This window comes from Porites lutea, chromosome 9, assembly GCF_958299795.1.
Source record: "Porites lutea chromosome 9, jaPorLute2.1, whole genome shotgun sequence".
In the NCBI taxonomy this organism is placed as follows: domain Eukaryota; kingdom Metazoa; phylum Cnidaria; class Anthozoa; order Scleractinia; family Poritidae; genus Porites; species Porites lutea.
Window position 1 is genome coordinate 2033474 of NC_133209.1, and position 22524 is coordinate 2055997.

The 22524-nt window shown below is 39.2% G+C and overlaps 2 protein-coding genes across 2 annotated transcripts; one reads left to right on the top strand and one right to left on the bottom strand.

Moving 5' to 3' along the window:
* Window positions 1-494: 494 nt before the first annotated feature.
* LOC140949246 (host cell factor 2-like) lies at window positions 495-19512 on the bottom strand. Its single transcript, XM_073398473.1, has 18 exons — window positions 19317-19512; window positions 19029-19162; window positions 14152-14330; window positions 13754-13959; window positions 13302-13386; window positions 12638-12744; window positions 11862-11944; window positions 11003-11065; window positions 10700-10733; window positions 10507-10590; window positions 7645-9752; window positions 7044-7178; window positions 6142-6292; window positions 5304-5341; window positions 3989-4281; window positions 3828-3862; window positions 3630-3696; window positions 495-2970 (listed from the first exon to the last, which is right to left on the bottom strand). Exons 1-18 carry the CDS (start codon window positions 19471-19473, stop codon window positions 2850-2852), a joined length of 4080 nt encoding a protein of 1359 aa, XP_073254574.1. The 5' UTR covers window positions 19474-19512; the 3' UTR covers window positions 495-2849.
* Window positions 19513-19676: 164 nt separating this feature from the next.
* Window positions 19677-21985, top strand: LOC140947711 (cell division cycle protein 123 homolog). The gene has a single exon (XM_073396886.1). The coding sequence runs from the start codon at window positions 19779-19781 to the stop codon at window positions 20787-20789; it is 1011 nt and encodes a 336-aa protein (XP_073252987.1). The 5' UTR covers window positions 19677-19778; the 3' UTR covers window positions 20790-21985.
* Window positions 21986-22524: the final 539 nt, after the last annotated feature.

A 22524-nucleotide genomic window follows, 5' to 3' on the forward strand; every position in this document is an offset into this window, starting at 1 on the left:
AAAGAACGTCAAAATCGGTTGGTAAATGTTGGAATTGCGCGCGCGCCCTTTTACACGCGACGATTTTTCCAGTGACCAAACGAGTATCTGAGCCAACTCTGAGCTAAGTCAATGTCAACAACAACAGTCCTATTCAGGACTACGTTCACCCGGACGATCAAACTCAACCTACTTTTGAAATGACTCCTGGGTTCAAACATTTCACTGAGCCAACTCTGTTTCAAAAAGAAAGGTCAGTCAATTTACTAATGACCAACCAATATACCTCATAAGAGAAAAAAAATGTTTGACATGTTTTCTAAACAAAGCGTTGTGTCAGGCATGATTGTTGTTGTTTTTTCGGGATGACTTTACGGGCTCAGAGGGCCAAAAAACCTCCTTTGGGAAGTCCAGGCGGCTGGGAAACTTATCACCCAGTTTGCTCTCGTTTAAAATTCTTGAAGAATCTGACTTGGACTGAAAGAAGACACACCAGAGATACAAAGTGGCATAAATATATTGCAAGCCTCGTTCTTTAATGGGAAGCACTTGTCTCTCTCTTGACAGGTTAATAGATCAGAGTTACACTGACCACATGAATGACTAATGACAAAACATGTAGACTGTTCAAAGTCCCCTAATTTTTCGTAAGATCGTCACGATCGAGCGCTTATCGGTATGGGCGGCCATCTTGGTTTTATATCTACCGAGGGAGCAAGCGTTGGGGCTTTTTACACTCATCCACGATGGCTACCCGTAACGCAAAGCGCACGATCTCGAAGATATTAGGGAAAAATAGGGGACTTAGGGACTATGAACAGTTCACAAGACATACAGAATACTGTACTAACTGTCATCAACGCCTCTCTGTAAGCGTAAAAGGTTATATTTTCCTGAAATAAATGTATAACATTTAGCTTACGTCACTAATTAAGTTAAGTAAAATCTGTTGTCAGCTACTTATACTACAACGGAATAAATTATACTGCAGCTACAACGTAATATTTCTGAAAATGGTCGTCTTTCCTGATGAACAAAAAAATCTGAGTGTACTTTAATATTTACAGTTTCCTGAATTTCCAATAGTGCAAAAAACACAAGAGGTTTGCGTTGGGAAAAGAAACCACACTGGAAACGCGAGATGAATTTAAACTTTTCAACAATTTCTCCTCAGAAGTATCGCAAGGAATGTATGGAAAACATGTTCACTGATCTACGCCACGTGCACATCTCCCATAATGCACCTTATTTGCCCCCAGAATTTTGCACAAGCATTATTTTCAATTTCTCTTGGGGCGGCTGTAATACCCAGGAGAAATGAAAAAAAATATTTAAAAAAAATTAAAAAAAAGAAAACGGTTAGGCAATTTTTTTTTTTTTGGGGGGGGGGGGGGGGATAAATAAGGTGCATTCTGGGAGATTTGCAACTGACGTATTATGGGTTTACGGAACAACGTTTTATAGGAAAGAAAATTTTCCTAAAATAATTGGATTGTCAATTGAGTGTTTCTTAATATTGAAGAAGCAAACAAATAATTTGTAACAATGGGTGTCTTCTGTCGGAGAGGTAAGCCACAAAAGGCCGGTGTATTTTGTTGCGATTTCCAGTGCAAAGTTTTGTCCCAAAGTTTTGTTCTGCAACGACAAGTTGTTTGAACATGACTGAAACGTGTTCTAAACATGTTTCAAGCCTTGTGATATGCATCGACAAATCGCAACGAAAGCGCCTCTAGTTTTCCCTTTCAATTTTCCACGCTAGCAAGATTGACCCGGCGGAATCACCTGTCTGGTCAGTTCAATAAGACGAGGCTTCGCAATATCTACACTAAGACAGCCGATAAGATCTGTCCAAGTTAGTAGTACAATAGACCCATCAGAAATACTTTCACCAGCTACTCACCAAATGTGAGTTGGAGTAAAGACTTCTTTCTTCTACTTTCGCCCGCAATGAGTGAAGAACACGCGAATTCTGAAATTTTTCTCCGAAATCTAAAAACTTACTTCAGTTCTCTCAAGGACATGCGAGGCTTTTCATTGGTGGATTAGGGGAGGTGCCCAGGCCCCCTCGTAGTTTTTGGCCAAACTGAAGCCGGCAGGGCTGAGAAAAATTATTTTCGAGGTCAGGCCCCCTGTTATCTTAGGCTGGTCTGGATAAGCCGGGCCCCTGCCAAATTAAATAGCTGAATCCGCCAATGCTTTTGTTTGCATTCGGGAATAAACTCCACAATTTCCAACAAAAACGCCCTGCCCATTTCCCACTTTGCCAAAATATCCGAGGTCTCTGGTTAAATAGCAAGCCACCACGTGTATCTCAACTGATGCGTAACTGGTCTAAAAGTATTCGTGAGCAACAACTTTCTCCAGAGTTTTTTGCCTGATATCCAGGCTGTGTTAAAACAGGTACTTACATAGATACTATACACCATTCCCCTTCACGGTAAAAGCAATGACACGTTCTCAATACGAAAACAGAAACAAGTAGGTTCGCAAAACAGTGTTTCTCGAAATTTTCAAAAACCGGTCAACACTGTCGAAGGAGCCTCTTCCGCTGTCCATTGCGTGACGTGTCACTTGTTCGTCACGCAACTCTGACAATATGGAAGCTTGCATAAACCTGGTTTTAACAAGCGACGCAAGCATAACTTTGGCTTGTGACTGGACCGTTTTCACGGTGAAATAACGCCCTCGCTTTTGTGCTTGCACTGCTAGTGAAACCCAAACACCTCCCACGCAAAACGGTCGAAACAAAAAAACCGCCTTCAAACGTCATAAATAAATATGTTCGTTTCTATCATCAATACCGAGAACGTGTATCTAAATAAGAATGTGTATCTACATAAAATAAAGAGTATTTGAATATATGTTTTATATCATGTGTCCTTTGGTTCGGCTTTTGGCGTTATATCTTCTGTTGCTTCTTTCTCTTTCTTTACCTTTTCTTCGCGTTTGTCTTTTTCTTTCTTGGCTCTCTTGGACGATTCCGCTGACCGGCTAAGGGAACAAAGACAAAAGCCACATCTATCAATCTCCCACTCTAGAAAAAACTTTCGCGCGCGACGATTTCTGGGATCGCTTGAGTGGACAAGCGTTAGTTATAACTATTGGTTAATGGTTGCCTTGAATACCATCGACCAATCATAACTAACGCTTGTCCGCTTCCAGTCTCACATTGCGCAACATATCTCTGATCTGTGAAAGGTTTGAACCCAGGAGTCACCTCAAAAGTAGGTTGAGTTTGATCGTCTGGGTGAACGTAGTCCTGAATAGGACTGTTGTTGTTGAAAGTGACTGACGTTTCGAAAACCTGCGCGGTAGTCATCTTCGGAGTCAAAGTGAGTTGTATCACGTCAGTTGATGGTATTATACTCTGGTTATTGATTTGATTGGTCAATTACGTCGCGATGTTATTGGTCGTCTGTCAATAAAGCCGTGATGTTGTGGCTATGAAGACTCGTAATCAGTAATTGGTGCGTTTCGATCCGTCTATTGTCACAGTTAAACAGTCGTCTATTGTTAGTCAAATTGTCAGTTCTCCAGTCGTTCTCTCGTATCATACAACCTAAAGGACCATGAACTTAGTCAGCAGCTTAAAGTAGTCTTACACTTACGAAACCACTCAATCAGTAGTGACAGAATTATCTAGTTCTCACCTGTCTGCGGCCGACCTTTTCGCTGTTGTTTTCATAGCAAGTTGTCCATCTTTTAAGTCTTTCATATCTGTTTAACAAATGAAAAATAACAGAGTAACCCGTGTCCATGAAATCAGAAGTTTACGAATAGCAACATAAAAGGCTTATCGATCACAAAAATCCGAAATAACTGTTTTATTTAGACACTACGGTGTTTACCTTGGAGCCATCTGACTTGAGTTGCTGGGCCGTAACTAAAAAAATAAGTTGAAAAAAGAAATTAACAAAGTGAAGAAAATCAAATACTAGGTACCAGAAGTAGGTACTAGGTATATATATATAAAAGTATGAGATGTAGAAAACGTTCAATTTATACTGACCCTTTGTCGTTTTTGGCAGCAATTCTGAAGATAATGGCTGGCTTGGTCGAGAAGTCGATATGCGCGCTTTGAAGAGTGGCCGTGCTGACAGTGCAGGTGGGCTGGGCACCACAATACACACGTACAAAAGCGAGCTGGACTGGGCCCGAACTTGATGACGTCAGCCCTGCTACTGGTTTGTCGTCTGACTGGTTGTTTGACTGGCTGCGTATGGCGAGGTACACGGAGTATTCACTTACATTACCAGCGGCATTGGACGGTGCTTCCCACGATAAGTGAGCTCCCTCAGCGTTCTGATTTATCCAAACAGGAAATAAGATTAAATTTTTACTGTTATTGCACCTTTTTTTGTCTTCTTGAAAGAGGAGGAGAAAAGGACGCTCTGACCGAATCCTGTCAAACCACTGAATTGCGGTCGTTTTGCCCGAAAGTCGATTCGCCCGACGGCGTTCGCCGGGAAATTAGTCGATTCGCCCGATGACATTCAACACTGTACAACATGGTGAACATACCTTCCGAGGTGTTTAGTTACCCTTGGATTCCACATGTGCGGTCACTGTCTTTCTATGCTTATTCCCTTTTTCAGGCTTAAAGAACGACAAATACGCTTCGGGCGAATCGACTTAGTCTGGGCGAACTGCTATCGCGCGAACCGACTTTCGGGCAAAACGACTTGACACCAAACCATTGGATCACCGCAGCCCGAACTGCTAGACACGTCAATATTATTTTTTCCCGCCAAATTTGGTTTTCGAAAGTGAGCATCCATTTTTTGGTAAACCAATGGTCATAAACAAGCCCGCTGTAGCAAGCGCACGGCTTTTAGGCATAGGTTCGAAACTATATCCCAGCAACATGCCGTGCACGCCCCACAATTATCTTACTCGAATCACGCAGGGTCTTTCTCGAGTACGCAAAAATCGATCGGGTGAAAGAAAGCCTCTGTTGACGGGGTGCTGTTACTGACGACCAACTGAAAAAGTGTTTAAGCCTGACTACTCTACAAAGCTGGAAAGCTGTACATAATTTACGTTTCTTCTTATCAACATCTAATTCAAAAGCACTTTAATAATTCATGAAGAAAAAACGAAAGAAATTAATGTTTAATGAGTGTCTTTATATCTGATAAAGACACAGCTAAACTTTACGTCCAATATTTTAGAACAAAATAACTTCAAGTCTAAATATTTGTGCAAAAATGAGTTGATCTATATCAGAGATTTTGAAGCCGTTCAAAAAACACGTACTCGCGTATTATCAGGTTTTTAAACTCGAGGCAAACTCCTGCTCGTTTTTTAAACAGTACTACACAAACCTTGCTGATTTTAATTGCTGATGGAGCTCCAGGAAAACCTAAAGGGAAGAAATAAATAAAAGATATCTGAGTTAGGAATCGGTTGTTTCAGAAAAGTTCAGGATTAATTAAGGATTATAATGATTCATCGATGAATTTTTGCCCCCTCCCTTCCTCTTTAGATAGCGAAAAAAAAATCACAACCCACCCCTTGACTTCATTTATTCCTTTATCAAGCCCTAAAGGGCTGTCCAACAATTTTTTCCGACCTCCCCTCTGTCAAAATTGAAAGCCCTCAAGCATCCAAAACAAACGGAGAGCTATTCGACTCAAGAGCTCTCTTCGAAGACGATCTTCCACTCAAGTTCACTGGGAGATACAACTGTACTTCTTTCTCTTTTAGGTAGACCTAGTCCTCAGATAATTATAACAAACCCCGTATGGAGACCGGCGTGGTGTGGATCAGGCTTCATTTGTTGCCTAAAGGAGACCATACTCCAGTACAGTATGAGGGAAATTGTTTCGTTTAATCGAGATATTTCTTTGAGCATAATTCTACGTGATACGTTAACACCCCAAAAGACACAAAAATCTGCAATTTCTACCCCTAGACGAGACGATGAGTAGCCTTCCACGCGGACGTTTTTACGGCTTTTTTACGCGCTCCTTCCTCGTGGGAAGCTAGACGATGAGCATCCGTGTCACTTTCATGCAGGATTTCCCCCACCCTCCACCTTAGGGTTTCCAAAAGTTTTACATAGAAGCCTTCGAAGTACATGTAGTTGGTGACGTTTAGGAAAACTGGAAAGTTCCCGTAGTTAGGGGAAACAAATGTAGAGTGGTTAGTTGACTTTTTCACCTGGTAGGCATGTTTTAAAAGCAGACACATCACTGAATGGTCCTCTTCCGCAAGCATTGATGGCTGCTACTCGAAATTTGTACGCCGTTCCTGGTAAAAGCTCCTGCTTCTTTAAATTATGTTCAGAGCCACTTTCAATGTCAAGGTTGGCCTACAAGTTCAAAAGTACCAAAAGGTTTCTATTTGATAACTTTATTAAGACCTCATTCGTATGTCGTAAGTTTGAACAAGTTTGAAATGAAATACTTTGTCTTTAACATTTTCACAACATTTTCTTTCAAAAGAAAGGGTACATATTAACTAAGTCCAAGGTTGTTTGAAAATATGGCTCATGTTAGTAATTCAGATCGCGCACCTTTGAATTTCACGCAAAATTCATTTAACTTTTACATTCCAACTCCAGTTTAAATGGAGACAACAGTGGTTCTGACTTTTAAGTCTGTGGATGAAATCCTATTGTGTGACCATTCAAATGAAACCTCTTCAGCAGAGTTTTCACATGGTACTATTTGTTTAGTACGTAGTTCTAACTTTTGAGTCTGTGAATGAAATCCTATGATGTTACCATTCAAATGAAACCTCTTCAGTAGTGCTTTCACATGGTACTATTTGTTTAGTATGTAGTTCTGACTTTTGAGTCTGTGGATGAAATCCTATTGTGTGACCATTTAAATGAAACCTCTTCAGCAGTATTTTCACATAGTACTATTTATTTAGTATGTAGTTCTGACTTTTGAACCAGTGGATGAAATCGTGTTGCGTGACCATTCAAATCAAACTTCTCCAGCAGTACTTTCACATGATACAATTTGCTTTTCACTATTTTTCTTTAATTTTAGGTATTGATGAAAGTCAAAGGCCTTCAACTACCGGTACATCACAAGCAATCTAGCTTCTCTCACCTCATTTGTTGTACTTTCAGGAGATAAATAGTAATGTGTGACCATCATGGAGATTCCTTTGACGATTCCTACATCATACCACTGATTTGAAGACTGTACTTTTCTGGTATAGCTAGGTTTCACTGGTTTTTGAGCCTGAAAATAAGTCAACGCGATTAAGTTTTCCTGGCCACTAAAATATGTTCCTAGTGCTTGCATTCAATAATAATAAAAAAATGGACAAGGCAGCATGGCTGAGTGGTTTAGGCTGCTGTATATTCCTTATTTGTGTGTCACAGTGCAAAATACCACACCAGTTAAGAGTCTCTCATCAATAAATTAACCTCTTTTAATATGGAACTCAAACATGGATTATTTCAGTTTGTCTGTTACAACTGCTCTGCACTCCCATAAAAGATAAATTACCTTTCTTAATTCATACTGGCGCATTTGATTGATTGTATTCCAGAATAAGAACATGCAAAATTTTGTTGCAAATCTCTTGTACTATGATATTTGGGCCACTTAGATGCTACATACTTTGGGATATTTTGTTTCAAGCATATTTCTAGCTATTGCTTTGCAATAGCTAGAAACCTACATCTAGAAATTTAAACTTTACCTTTGATATCAGGGCTGGTGTAGCTGATCTGTCAGCCTTTATACCTGCTCCATCATTCACAGTGCGCGACATAGCAGTAGTCACCTGTGCGGAGCTTGTAGTGACTGTTTGAGGCAAACTGGTTGACACAATTCCGGTGGAAGCTCTTGTGACAGAGGCAGTAGGCCGTGTTGTGGTAATCAGTGGAGATACTACTGCCACTGGTGTGTTACTGGACACTGTCGAAGACACCAGCGGAGTTGTTACTGAGGAAACAACAGGGGCAGTGGTGACTGCTTTCACAATTCCTGCTGTACTAGTGGGTGCAACTGCTGATCTTGACATCTGCGTCACAGATGATTGCATTGTGGACTCGGCTGCTGTTGCCTTGGCAACACTGACAATGGCTTTGGGTGTGGCATGAGTTGATAGTGTTGTAGTTGACGATGTTGTTGTTTTACTTTTTGTAGTGGAATCTGCTGTGTTGGTCTTGACGACAGCAGGTATACTTGCAATGGTAGTGGTGGGCAAACTTGCTTTGGTGACAGAGACAGATGTTGTTGTCACTTGTGGTATTGGAGCTTTTGCTGTTGATGTTGCTGGGGGATTCACCTTAGAAGGCAAGACAGTTGTTACAGATACTGCTCCAGAGGTGCTGATTGTCCCTGTAACCATTGTTTTGGTAAACTGTTGTCTTGTTGTAAGTGTCGTCACTACAGTTGTCTGTTTGCTGGACATGGTTGTTTTCACTGGCTGGCCTGACATTGACACTGCAGTTGCTGAGGTCTTTTGTTCCTGCCCTGTGATAACCTGAGCAGTGGCAGGAGACACTGCTGCAGAAGGAGGAATCTGCTTCTTGACAAGAGTGGTTTGTCCAGTTACAACTGCTGATGATGGAGTGACAGATGCTGTGGTCATCACTGTCTTGGCAACTGGAGCCACTGTCAATGTCACTGCAGGTTTGGTGCTTGTAACTAAGCTTTGGGTAGCCTGTGTGACTTTTGCTGTAGCTGCTGAAGATGTTGTCAGCTGTGCAATGTTTGCTTTCACAGGAGAAGCACCTGCTAGCTGCACAACTGTTGGGGTTCCTATAGTGGCACCGGACTGAACTTGCAACCCTGTTGCCACCTGCTGTGTCTTGACATTCTGCAGGGTGAGCTGTACAGGAATACCACCTGGGCCTACAGCAGTCAGCTGACCCTGTGGTCCTACTTTAAGCTGTGTTCCTGGGGGTAAGTTTGCAGGCAGTGTCACAGGAAGTTGCTGTCTAATCACAGCCTGGCCACTGCTTCCTGCTATGGCTGTCATGGTCAGACCTGTCGCACCAGGCAGCTGGATTGAAGTTGTAACAGGAATCTTTAACACAGCTGTCCCTGGCACATTACTGGTTCCACTCTGCACTGGTAACCTCAGAACTGTTCCAGTTGTGGTTCCGCTTGACGCAGGGTTGCCAACTGGGGCGGCCATACGCACGATGGTTGCTCCTTGTAGTTGCGTTGCACCAACTTGGGTGGTGACTATCGTCACAGGTGCTGTTCCTTGAATCCCTGCACCCTGAAGTCGCATGACAGGGATGCCCTGAGCGTTGGTGATCATGGTAGCCTGAACTCCAGGAGGAAGCTGAACTGGTGCTCGAATCAGTGCAAGTCCCTGACCAGTTATTGTACCTGCTGAAGCTGCTTGACCCTGATTGACAAGCTGGCCTTGAACAACTGTCTTTATACCAGATACTGCAGTAGATGCCGTGGCTGGGGATGCCTGAGTTACTGACGTACCTGTTGACGTAACTGAAGAAGCCACAGCTGGCACAGGACTGGCGGCTGGACTTTGTTTCTGAATGACAGGCTTGGCTGGTGATGCCATTGGCTGTGCTTTGGGCTTAGCAGTCTGTGATGGCGACTGCATTACAACTTTCTGTGTGGCCATGCCTAGCTGTTTAGTTGGCGTAACAGAGGGTGAAGTTGCTGGAGAGGCCTTGACTGCCACTTTTGGAGGTGTAGTTGCTGATGCTGGTGTCTTTGTCCCTAGTGGGCTTCCTGATCCGGTGGATGAGAAGGCTGCTTTCACAGGAGTGGCAGCTGGTGTTGGGGGAAGTTCGTACTTCTGTAGCTGTAGTAGATATGCATCAGCTGTGAAAAAAGGGATGTCAGATAATCACAAAATGTACCAATAGCACTTAAACAGCATGTAAAGAAAGTCTTGTCCGATAGCCCGGGGCTAGTGGATTTTGCTATTGGACTAGTGATTTCTGTTCTTAACTTGCCCGACTGGCAAGTGCTGTTTTTGGGGAAATTCAAATTACAGAAAGATTGTCATCAATCATGCTAATCAAAAAGGGTTTTGGGGCTAGTTGAAATGAGTTGTAGGCTAGTACATGCTAGCTACAGCTTGCCCGAATGGGGGGCTCTAAGACTGACTTTATTTGCACCCTGTTAAAGGACATCCAAGACAGCCTGATGCAAAAAAAGTGTTTTTATCACAGCAAATAGATAAGTGTGGGGAAAATCTGTTGTCATGTTAAACCACAATTTTCTTGGTCTCCTATGAAGACCTAGGGCTAGGCAACAAAGGAAAATCTGAATCAAACTTAAGGGAAAAACATTGAACCTGAAAATGAACTTTATCCACAGCAGATACAGATTACACACATTACAAATTAGAATTTTCCTTAAACAAAGAACAATGTGAGTTCACTTTACATAATAAAAAAAGCACTTTATTTGCACCAGAAAAATGAGTAACACACAGGCTGTGTATTTTGAGTTCAAGCATGGCCTATGATGAGGATTGATCTCAATGACCCTTTGCCATTAAACTGTATTAATCTCTGTGATTATCAACTGCAAATAACCAAAAGATGTGAAAACAGAAATAACAACATACCAGTAGGTACAGAGCCCCAGCACACTTCCAGGGTAGTGGTACTTGCTCGAACCAACTGCACCCTAGTTGGGGCAGGAGGTTTTTCTAAAGAAAAAAGAAAGAGCTTACAAACATATCTCAGAGTTATGGAAATAAATTTTAAAGGCAGAGAGCTTTTAAAGTGATCATGGCAGAAATAAAACCACATACACACCTGTTTCAAGATACCACAAGTCTTTGCAGCATACCTGCCAAAAATCATGCTATTAGCATTTTGTCTTGAAATCCCACTCTATAAAAACCTAACACTGTGTGAAGTAAATACTACTAAGAACCAGCTAAATAACTAGTGAACTAAAATAAGAAAAGAGCCCCACAGAAGCAGCGCAGCACAACAGTCATCTAAAAGACAGAACTAGTTTTAAAACTCACTACCTGACTGTAAGAACACAAGGATGTATTTGGAATTAACATGGTAAAGTGAACAACTCCTGAGATACTTTACGCTCAAACTAACCTGATTGTTCCAAGCTTTTCGGTAGCCATCTCTGCCACTCCACATGTACAATCTGGTGTTGATCTGATTAAAATAAAAATAAGGTACTTAACACTTATAACAAACTGAGAATTTGGAAGAAAATATGGTAGAATCCTGAAAAACTGAATTCTAGTCAATTCACTGATTTTGCCTACTTAAAATGAGCTTGCAGTTTTGCTGGCAAAATCTTGTGCTTGGCTACAGGTTCACAGTGATATGAGGCCTCTCTTTGACTGTTCAACTATAGCTATTTTGTGTTTGAATAATGACTAATTAACAATATTATTTCACCAGTGCTCATTGGATATGAGATAGTGATAGCAAGTGAGAGTTGGCTATAATCAACTCATTTTTCCAGCAAGCGTGAGTGGATTATTGTTGAATAAAAATGCCCACAAGATATCGAGAATTCTCCGCGACTTTATTTGCCAAAACAACTGAATTTCAGCTTGTTTTTAATTTTGAGCAGATGCGTACAGTTACCATATTTGGAAAGCATGGCATAATGGCTCATATACAATGATGGCTAAGCCAATCAGAGCTCTAGAATTGCCTTATCCAATGATTCAGTTTTAATGATAGCTCGTATTAACTTACTAGTTAAAAATATGCTTGTAAAGTAAGTGACAGCCTGAGTGGTGGGTGGTTGAAAGGGGACGGAGAAGGGCAATTTTAGGCATGTGAAGGATGTGCGACACAGGAAATGGGAAGATGGTATTGTGTTAATATGGTAGTATTGATCAACAACTTTGAAATGACAGCATTATTGCTTTGCATTTCATTACAATCCATTAACCAAATAAAAAAGGCACAAGAGAAGTATCTTTTTGAGACTCACAGCCACACTGCAGTGCCCTGCCCTTGCTCTAGGGATTGAATCATCATACTGATCCATCACTACATTCTCCCAAGACATGCTTTCTGTGGACAAAAAAAATTAAAAAAGTGTTTAAACTACGGAATCAAAAAATGTTTGGTACTACACCTAAGACAAGGACAACAGTCTTGAGGAAACATCAAAGGTGGTTTTTTTAATGACAAAAAATTGCAGCACTCACCCATGATTTAAGTGCAGTACAATACTTAACAATAATATTATCACTGGACAAGGTTGAGCAAAATATAGTGATTTGTCAGTGGTGAGCAGATCAATATTATTTGCCGAAATATTTTGCGATCACCGAGTTCAATAATTCTTTTATCATTTGATCACCGAGTTTTTTTTGTAATGAATATTCTCAGGAAGCAAAGCAATCTGCCATTTTCACGCAAGAGCGATCAAAGGAAGGAGAAAAGCGCGGTTTCTTTTATGCATGAGCGGAATATTATTTGCAGCCAAACACAGTTGGACGAGATTGTGCATGAGCAGACCATTATTATTTTGTGGGCAGTTATTTGCAGGACACGTGGTGGGTCCTTGACCAATGAAAAGAAAGAAAAATTTCCTTTGAATGATAATATTGGTTCAATCATACACAACAATAAATGAATGTAGGATCTTTTCAACTTTAATTTCTCCATATTAAAGTAAACCACTATGTCAGTGATTCTATTTATTAGTGACAACTATCACAACTACCTTAAACTAAATCAATTAACTATCACAGGGCATACCTAAATTTAAACAAGCGAGAGAGTTTGTACATTTCCATTCCTTCTCATCTTGCCTCCCTTTCACTTCATCCATTACAAGTGGTACCCAACCACCAAACACAAACATTCTGAGAAGTAACAAAAAAAATTGAAAAGATATTATCACATTAAGGAAACCTAGTAAGTACATCATAAATAGATGTTGTTACATGGCCACGCAGAGATACAAAATTTCTCTTCAAGTGTTGAAAAATATTTCACGCGTGAGAACAGCGAATGAGTGAAATATTTTTTCAACATGAGAAGAGAAATTTCGTATCTCTAAGCGGCCATGTAATGTTCTATTTATTATATAAACACCAATGACATACCAAACCATTTCACTTTAATGGTTTTTTGGTGTAAAAGGCGCGACTTATTATGTAGCCATAGCAAAGGTGATATTTTCACATGTGAAGATAACATGTTATTTTCACATGTGAAGATATCAAGTTTTTGTGCGAAAGCTCACCTGGTATTTCATTGGTGTTGATATAATAAAAGGCAGTCTCTAAGTTCTCTATGACTTTCTTGATGTATTAGTCCACTATTACTAACAGGCACACCATGTGAGAATGTGTTATGCACTAGACAGACTGTTTTTGCTAAGAAAATGTACAGCAGTTGCAAATGACAGGTAACAAACCTTTTGCCAATAGTGGTAGCAGAGTGGAGGCTCCTTGGCAGAGGAATCATATTGTGGACAGCTGGTTTGGACCATGTCATTGTATCTGTAATGTAAATCAAGTCATCACTTTTTAAAAAGATTACTCTGAAATGTCTGTAAGATGCTAAAACTCTATATGGCTTAAACTCCAACAGTGATCACATACAAATGAAATTATTTATCACTGCAACATTCCTACCAGTTCAATGGTTGACTTTGAATTATCATGGGCAAACATTTAGCCAGTGGGGTCAAATTATATCTAACAGCACTTTCACAAACCAATATCTAACTGCTCCAACACTGATCACATACAAAGAAAATTATTTCTCACTGCAACATTCCTACCAGTTCAATGGTTGACTTTGAATTATCATGGGCAAACATTTGGCCAGTAGGGTCAACTTATGTGTAACTGCACTTTCACTCACCAATATCTAACTGATGGAGATCACCAAGGCGGCAACCACTCATTCCACCATAAACAATAAGTCTTGGTCTCTTACTGTCTGAGTCTGACATAGCAACACAAGTGTGTGATTCTCGTGGAGAAGGTGTCATACCAAACGTTGATGGTACTTCCCACTGTAAGTTATTGCTGCTCCGTATATCTACCACGTAGAGATCATTTAAATATCTGCAGATAGATGACAGAAACAACCTGTAACTTTTTATTCAACTTTTACATCTGTTCAGTGATGTTCTTCAAAAGTGTAAAATGATTTCTACTGTGGGGGTAATAAACACAAATCCTCTTTCAAACACAAACAAAACAAGAAACAAACCAAACTGCTGACAAAAAGGCAAAGGTTAGGAATTAAAGATTTACCTAGGAATGTTATTTTTTGGGTCATCACTGTCATTAGCCAGTCCGGCAAAGAGATAAGCCTTGTGATTGACAGCAGTGAAACTATGTCCTAGTCGAGGGCATGGATAAACCCCAGGGGACTTAGGTGCTTTGGGCTTCAGCTTCTTCCACTCCCACCGACTGGCTTGCAACTCGTACATCTGAAAACAGAGATAACATTTCACATGTGCCTGTACATGTACACTGTACAAGTACAGTCAGCACAGTACTGTATGCACCTGTTGTGGCTGAATATTATCCTTAGTTTCCTTTTTTTTGGGGAGGGGGGGGGGGGTAAATTGTGAAATGTAAAATATCTTATTATCCACTACCCCCTCAGTGCTTTTCAGGAGTAATTTACAACACTGGTTGGGGGACTTCTGCCAGAGTCCTCCTTACGGTGCACTTTCAATAAAGCAGTGAGTTATGAATACCCCATGATGTTACTGAGAATATGAGATAGACCACCACTCTGGGCAGTACCAGTACATCTCCTACCTATTATGAACAGTGTGTTGGCTCTTAAATGTCCTACAGAATTGATTTTGTGAGCAAGTGTTGTGAGACTGACCCTACAGTTTATCATGCCTTTATTAGCTGAGAAGACCAGAAATTCCAACAATTTGCTGATATATTACTAAGAAAGTACTTTCTTCTCAGTTATTTAAAGACTGAGTGTTGGTCTGCCCGGGAGACCTTTTGGGAGACCAGTGTTTATCCAGGGGGGTGATAATGAGTTACAAACAAAGGAAAATAAAATTTAAACCACGGTTAAAATAAATTGAACCACAACAAATCCTGTGAAGACAAACGTTTTTCAAGTTAGCTTGTAATATTAGTCAGCTGCTTTTACACACAACTCTATGAGTCATAAATAATAATGGAAGTCTCCTATAAAAATATTGTGCAATCGATAGCAAATTGGCAAATGATTCTCTGCACTGTTCTCAGGGTATGATCAAATCTTGTACTTGACTGAAGTGGGCTCTCCTTATATATCTGCATCTTATTATAAGCATTTACTTTTCCATTCATAAAGTTCATTAAAATCCATGTGATAGCTTTTGTAAACATGACCTGAATTGTAAGCAGCTACTGTTACAATATTTCAAGAATAATGACACATTGCCAGAAAAATTGCCAAAAAATTCCAAATTTCTTGATGGATGTTACTAAATAATGAGCTTTTAAGCCAACAAACTTAAAATGTAATTAAACAAGTTGACTATAGGGTGAATTTTTATTCTGGTTAACTTATAAAAGGACTTAATGATAACAACTGAAATAATGTTACACTTTTATTTCGTAAATAATAAATGAACAGTACTGATATTTATTTTTTTACTAGTTGAATCCTTTTAGCTGGGTGATAAAAATAACCTGTCTGTTTTATATCCCTAGAATGTTGCATATATGAACAGTACTGATATTTATATTTTTTATTACCAGTTGAATCCTTTTAGCTGGGTGATAAAGATCACCTGTCTGTTTTATATCCCTAGAATGTAGATAGGCCAGCCACAAATTAATGACTTTTCACTTTCATCATTTATATGTCTTTTCCCATCACGAGAACCAAAATTTATTTTGCATTGAAAATGAGAAACACGCAGAACCAAGGGAAGGAAAATCATGATTGGGTTTTAATCTCTGAACTTTTCAAGTAAATATTTTTCAACTTGTAAGAATCTATCACTCAAGGAAGTATAGCTGTATGTGTGAGTTATGGCTGAACTAAAAACAAGAAAAATAATTCATCTAGATCTATATAAGATAAATATTTTTTGGTGTAAATGTCTTTGTGCCTGCAGGTATCTTAGAATAACTGGGTTATGATGCTGACACAAGATACACAAACTTGACATGAATTTTACTTATTCACAAGAATATCATTAAGCAACCACATTCTTCCTTAAAAGCTTTTAGGAAAAAAAAACTATTTTATCTGATTTTTCTCTCTTTACACATGTTCACTTTAACAGTGGTATAAACTTAGTTGAAAAGAACCTTTTGAGTAGATAATACATTGTGTGGTTCCAGAAAATATCCATACCCCTCCCACGGATGGTTCTTCCGATTAGACCCCCCCACCCCCTCGGAATTTCCGTTCCAGAGGGGTCATGTATAACCCCCCCACCCCCCAGGAATTTCCTATTTTCCTTTTCATGGTCTTAATTTGCCATATTTAGAGATAATCGACCGTGTACCGCTTAAAATTAACTGTTCTCATCTTAAGACACATTTTTTTTATAATCTTTGACCTATTTGTAATCTTTTACAAGACAATATGTATTTCTTACGTAGGTAGAGCACGCTTGATGGACTATGAGCGGTCTCTCTTTTTTATTAGTCCTTCCAGCGAAACGCGCGAGGCAGAACAGAGATTAATAAGTTCATGTCATCTCAAGAAAACATTTAAAACATAACTTTAAATTTGAATTATTCATTGAAATAAAACTATGTGAATATTTTCAAATTTCAAAACGAATCTACCTACAGACGAACTTAGACAAAGTTGATGTCTGGTACTGTAATTAAGTTTCCCTATGTACACGTCTTGTCTAAGACAGTTTCATCTCAAACGTAACATTTACAGCATAACTTCAACGTTAACTATTGATTTAACATTAAACTATGTGAAGAAATTCGAATTTCAAAACGGATCTACTAGAAAACTAACTTACAACAAAGTTTATCGTTTGTTCGGCCTCGGGTCCTAAAGTCACCACAAAGTCGATCTCTCGATGTTTGTAATTAAATTTAACTTTGAATGAATTACACTTGCAGTTAAACAAATCTCAGGAATTACAAAAAAACCTATTTGGGTTATAAAAGAACAAAATATGCAAACATTCATTTTGCGTCCCATATTTGCATCGATTCATGTTCAGAAATGAACATCAGTGAAACATGATCTATTTCGTTGCCTAGCACGTGATCGAAAGTCTTCTCCACAAAGAAGGAACAGATCCTTATTATTTTCGGGCAAAAGTTGATTTGGCGAAAGGTCTGTTGGACAAACAGCTTGCCTTCAACGGTACTCTATTAGAAGTCAATAATAAAATACAGCAAAGGTCTCATTTGGGTCGTCACGCAACGCTTTGTCGCGACGAGCTCACTGAATGTCAACAGAAATTTGCATAAAGTTGTTTACACAAAGCTCGAGAAATATATCGCCGAGTTAGACGACGTTTGTTCTCGATTAGCGTAAGTTTTTGTCAGACTATCTGCAGTCGAGTCCACAATCTAGATACATGTTCGACCTAAAGAAATTATTATTAATCGATGCGCTAGAATTTATGCCCGGAGAAGTAACCTGTTGAGAATTGCGATCGATTTGCCCGAAGGACGATATTTATTTAAAGACTTCGTCAAAGTCAAACGTTGGACGGACCGACCGTTAGCTGTTTAGAATCAACCGTTAGATCGTAAGAGCAGTCCGTTAGAGCGTTAGAACAAATCGTTAGAGCTAGTGGACAAATCGTTAGAGCGGAGATGATAGCGAACTCCCAAGTAAAGAAGACGATCGACGTTTGAGACAAACATCTTGAAGTTTTTTTTCTCGAAAGGGCATCTACTTCTAATTTTTGTTGTGCTACAAATCAAAATAATCCACATATACTTAAGTATATATATCTCGTATGATCGATCGCGTCTTTTACAACCATGTGGAAAATTATTCTCGTGGGCACCCCCTGTACCCCTCGGAAAATTCTACCCTTTTGCCCCCCCACCCCCTAGGAATTTCCATTAACCATCCGTGGGGGGGGGGTATGGATATTTTCTGGAACCACACATTGCAACAATCACACCATTATTTGAGCCCCTTAGGAGAAAATAACCAGCTTCTTGAAAAATAATCAAATGCACAAAGGACCATTAAATAGCCTTTTGTGCACGTAAATTTTAAGCTTTTGTCAATGCAAACCATTTAACTTTATAATATAGCTCCAAGAAGGATCAAGCCTCAAATTACTTTCCCACAAAGAGATTTTTTGCCACAAAATTGCACATGAAAAATAACATGTTATTCAACTCAATAACATAACAAAAATGAATTAAGAAAACTACTTAAATTCAATGTTTTTCTTCTTGGATCAACTTTCAGAAAATATGTTGTTGACTAAAAAAGATTGATATAGTGGGTATAAAATTTCCTGAAACAAAAAAAATACCATACCGAATTAAAGCTGATGTAGACATGATTGTTCTCACTCTAGTTAAATGCACAAAAACATTTCCTTTTGTAAAAAAAATGTTGAAGAGATATTACGATTACAATATTTTTTACGAAATACATTGCAAGACACTCAAAAAAATTTCAAAAATTCCAGACAATAGTTTACAAAATCTTTGAACTGAATTGTAAAAGCAAACTGGCTCAGTGTTCTCTCAGACATTTGAACTTCAAGAAAAAGCTAAATAGTGCTATTTCACGTCGTATATTGGAGGACAGTTTGATTACTGCTCGACGCAACGAAGTGTAAACATACAAAACATGTGAATATGCAAGACTGTACGAAAATTGACTTTGATTTACGCCTACGCATATATCAGACGCAAAACACTCGTTTTAAAGCTATATCAAGGTTCGGCTCCGATTTAACGCATTCTAAACAATATCAATTACACACTTATCTTCACAAAGAAAAGTCCTCGACCTCATTATCTGCGGAAATGGCCAAGGAGAATTTTTCTCAGGGGAAAATAATAACAAAAAACAACGTAAGGGTTACGTAGTGTACCCTTTCGTCAACCTTAAAAGGTGCCGCATAAATAAATGATTTAAGCTACGTCTACAAAAGCTGTTTCCCAATATTCACGAACAGATAAAAAAATACTTAATAGCGAAAATTTACCTCATTAGAGTAGCGCCCGTATTCAACCATACCACCGAATGTAATTAGTCGAGTGCCATCCGCAATAAAACCGTACGCCGCACATCCCGGAGGAACATCTCCGCGAACCGCGGGGACAAACCATTGATTTGTCGCTAAAAAAGTAAATAAAACATTTTGATTAATGTGAAGAACATAGCACGCTTAGTATAAACGTCAGCGGCTAAAAACAGCATCGGGAAAACTCTGGCGCGAACGCCAAGCACATAGAGGCCGCCATGTTTCTCGCTCCCACGCAAACTGCGTTACCTGTGTTATAGACATGTAATTCGTCCACGATTCCTTCATTTCCTCCTCCAAAGACAACCATAAGTTCTCTTATTGCTACAGCACGATGTCCATGCCTTGGTCGAGGCACGGGGCCAGTAGAATTTGTCACACGCTTCCATTTCATGGTCGCCGCCATGTTGTTGTTATACGGGCCATCGAGAAAAAGACAATGAAGTTACCCAAAAGCTCTTGCGTTGTTTGCTTTTGCTTCGCGCGCGGACGGGTCAATCAATTGCGTCACGTTAGCAAGATCGTAAAATCGATAATGACTCGTGTATAATACAATACAATACCACGACGGTGATGAAACAACACATGTTGTTCCACATGTTGTTAAAACATTTTGAAATCGAACGACATTTCGTTGAAAAAAAATCCCTTAAGCCATAATTAATGTGAAGTGAAAGTGAATTTCTTCCTAAGCTAACCGTGAGCTGAAAAATGAAACGAGAACACGTGTTAAATTGTAACTTTTCAGCGTGGTATCCGAAGTTTAAAAATATCACCATTAGAAGCCGGGTAATTCCACTTCCTAAAGAGTTCGTTGATTATCTGAAAGCTGATAATGTTGTCTTACCCGGAGAACCTGTGTCAACAGTGTCTGGGGCGGAAGCTGAGAGTGATTCAGAGGAATGGCTGTCTTTGGATGAAGATCCAAACGAACAAGCAATCAGTGCTCCGGAGTTCAATGAGGTGGATTCTGCAATCAGAGAAGCTATTGTTGATTTGGAAGGCACTGTTTTTCCCAAATTGAATTGGAGTTCCCCTCTAGATGCGTCCTGGATCTCATTTGATGGCACACTGAAATGCCAATCTCCAAATGATATTTATCTTCTGCTCAAAAGCTCTGACAAAATTTCTAACATCCTTTTTGACTCTTTCAAACATTGTGATGATGGAGAAGGTGAAATGACTGATGGTTTTGAGCTGGTACTTCGCAAATGGAAGGATATAAATCCAGGGATAGAATTCAGATGCTTTGTCAAGGACACCAACCTGGTTGCAATATCCCAAAGAGACACAGCAAGTTGCTATGACTTTATTGCGCAAAATGAGACAGACATTTGCAGTGATATAGCAAACTTTTTTAGAAAGAAAGTAGCTTACAAATTTCCTGACAGTTCTGTTACATTTGATGTCTACCGGTATTCACCACAGAAAATTTTGCTAGTTGACTTTAATCCTTTTGGCGCACAAACAGACCCTCTACTTTTCACATGGGAGGAACTCAAAGACCCTGCCCTTTGCATCACTTATAATGATGATAAGTTTCATGGTGTTTTCAAGTATGTAACAAGTGATGGAGGGGTGCAGCCCAATCCTTCTCACTTCAGCAGAATGCCGTCAGATATCAATGATTTAGCTTGCGGCAATGATGTCAACAAGTTAGTTGATCTTCTAAATGTGAGAAATTTGATAAGGCAACCTGGAGAGGAATCTGATGATGACTAGCTAATGGCAGACATGTTGTGAACAGTAACGGTTTTACAACACAGGATGACCTCGGTCACATTCTATCCTCTGTGTTGGGTGTCAGAGTCATCAATGTTGCCCTTCGTCTTTTAACATGGTGATACAACAAATGCAAAAAGAAATTACCACAGGATTATTTTCTTCAATAATTATTATTGCAGATATAACAAAATCCCAGGAATTACTCAGTTGCAACTTTAAAGATTACACATAGATGTTATAATTAGTATCATAAGAGAACAATATGGAGACTATAAGATAACCCCAAGGGGGTACTCCAGATTTCAAGTGACTGAGATTATCAAAGGCCTCTTTTGGGTTTGAAATTTTCAATGCCAGGATTTTTTTGGGTAGGAAAATTTGGCAAGAATGTTTTTGCATGGCATGAGCTAAGTGGGGAATTTTTTAGGTATTCAAAACAGTCTGAAGATTCATCATAGTGCCTATGTATCCTGGCCATGTAGTTCTGCGAATAAAGTACGACCAAACTTATTTAGCTTTGTGGAAATTTTTAAGGCTTGGAAATTCAGCATGGGATTTTTTTGGGTTTTGATTTTTGCGCCCATTCAATCATCACCGTCACTTGATATCCGGAGTACCCACCTTTGGTAGATAACCAGGTTGTTGAACACAGATGACTTGACCAGCTTGTGGAGTGCTTTTGAGTCTACAAATATTTTCCTAGAGATAATCCCCAGCAACATCTACACTATTATTGGGTGAGGTTGAGCATGATCATGAAGGCGAGCATTTCCATTGTTGAGGCAGATGACACAAAGAAAGGCTTTGATAATATTATTATTATCATATTTTGCTGTCATGCAAAACCAAATCAGGAATTCACCTCTAAGAGTCCTGGAAACTTTTTGCTCAAAATTTTTGAATCTTTGATAGTCTCAATTTCATGTTAATTTTTTTAAGTATCAGATTTCTGAAGTTTTTTTTGTGTCAAAGTGTTCAATTTTTATGTAAGGTCTGGGCGTGTCTGGCATTTTACCAAACACTAGCATGTCTAGGAAAAAATAATAAAGATAATAAAATTGTTTACCATGCTGAGCTTGAAACAGCAGTTTATAATAGTTTTAGCTGATTCTGTAAAATGTTTTCCAACAAAATTTACAAAATGCAGATGACTGTTTACTTTTAAGTTGCTAAATAAAGGTCTATTTATTTGGTCTATTGTTTAAGGAAACTTAGCTCTTTTTTTGCCTACAAAGCAGGCAGAAACCCTAGAGAAAATGATTAGTAAGTTGCTTGGCCAAAGCATTGGGGTAGAAATCAAAACATGATTATGGTTCTTGAGCTGTCTTGGTTTTAAAAATGTGTCAATTGAGGCTAGGTATGAAAATCAAAATGGGTAGCAAGTTAGTGATGGTCAATGTTTATTGAGGCTTGGGCATGAAAATGGTTTGTCAAATTTTGTGGTCTGCAAGTAGGTTAGGCTCGATTTCCACCACTCTCTGAGTCCTTTACGCAGGAGTGTGGGCTCATTTCCCGAACAGCAGCTGATAATCGAGCCTACAAGTAGGAGCCAGGCAAATAATTAAAATATTTACCACTCGCTTCTCTTTTGTATTAATAACCCCTCAATACATTCGTTAATTTACGAGAGTAGTTACCTTTCTCTTTCTAAACAAGTCTCTTTTGTCCTGTTTTTTATCTGCTTGTGAGCACTTTGCGTAAAATAAAAAATTTGTTACAAAATGCACTCAGA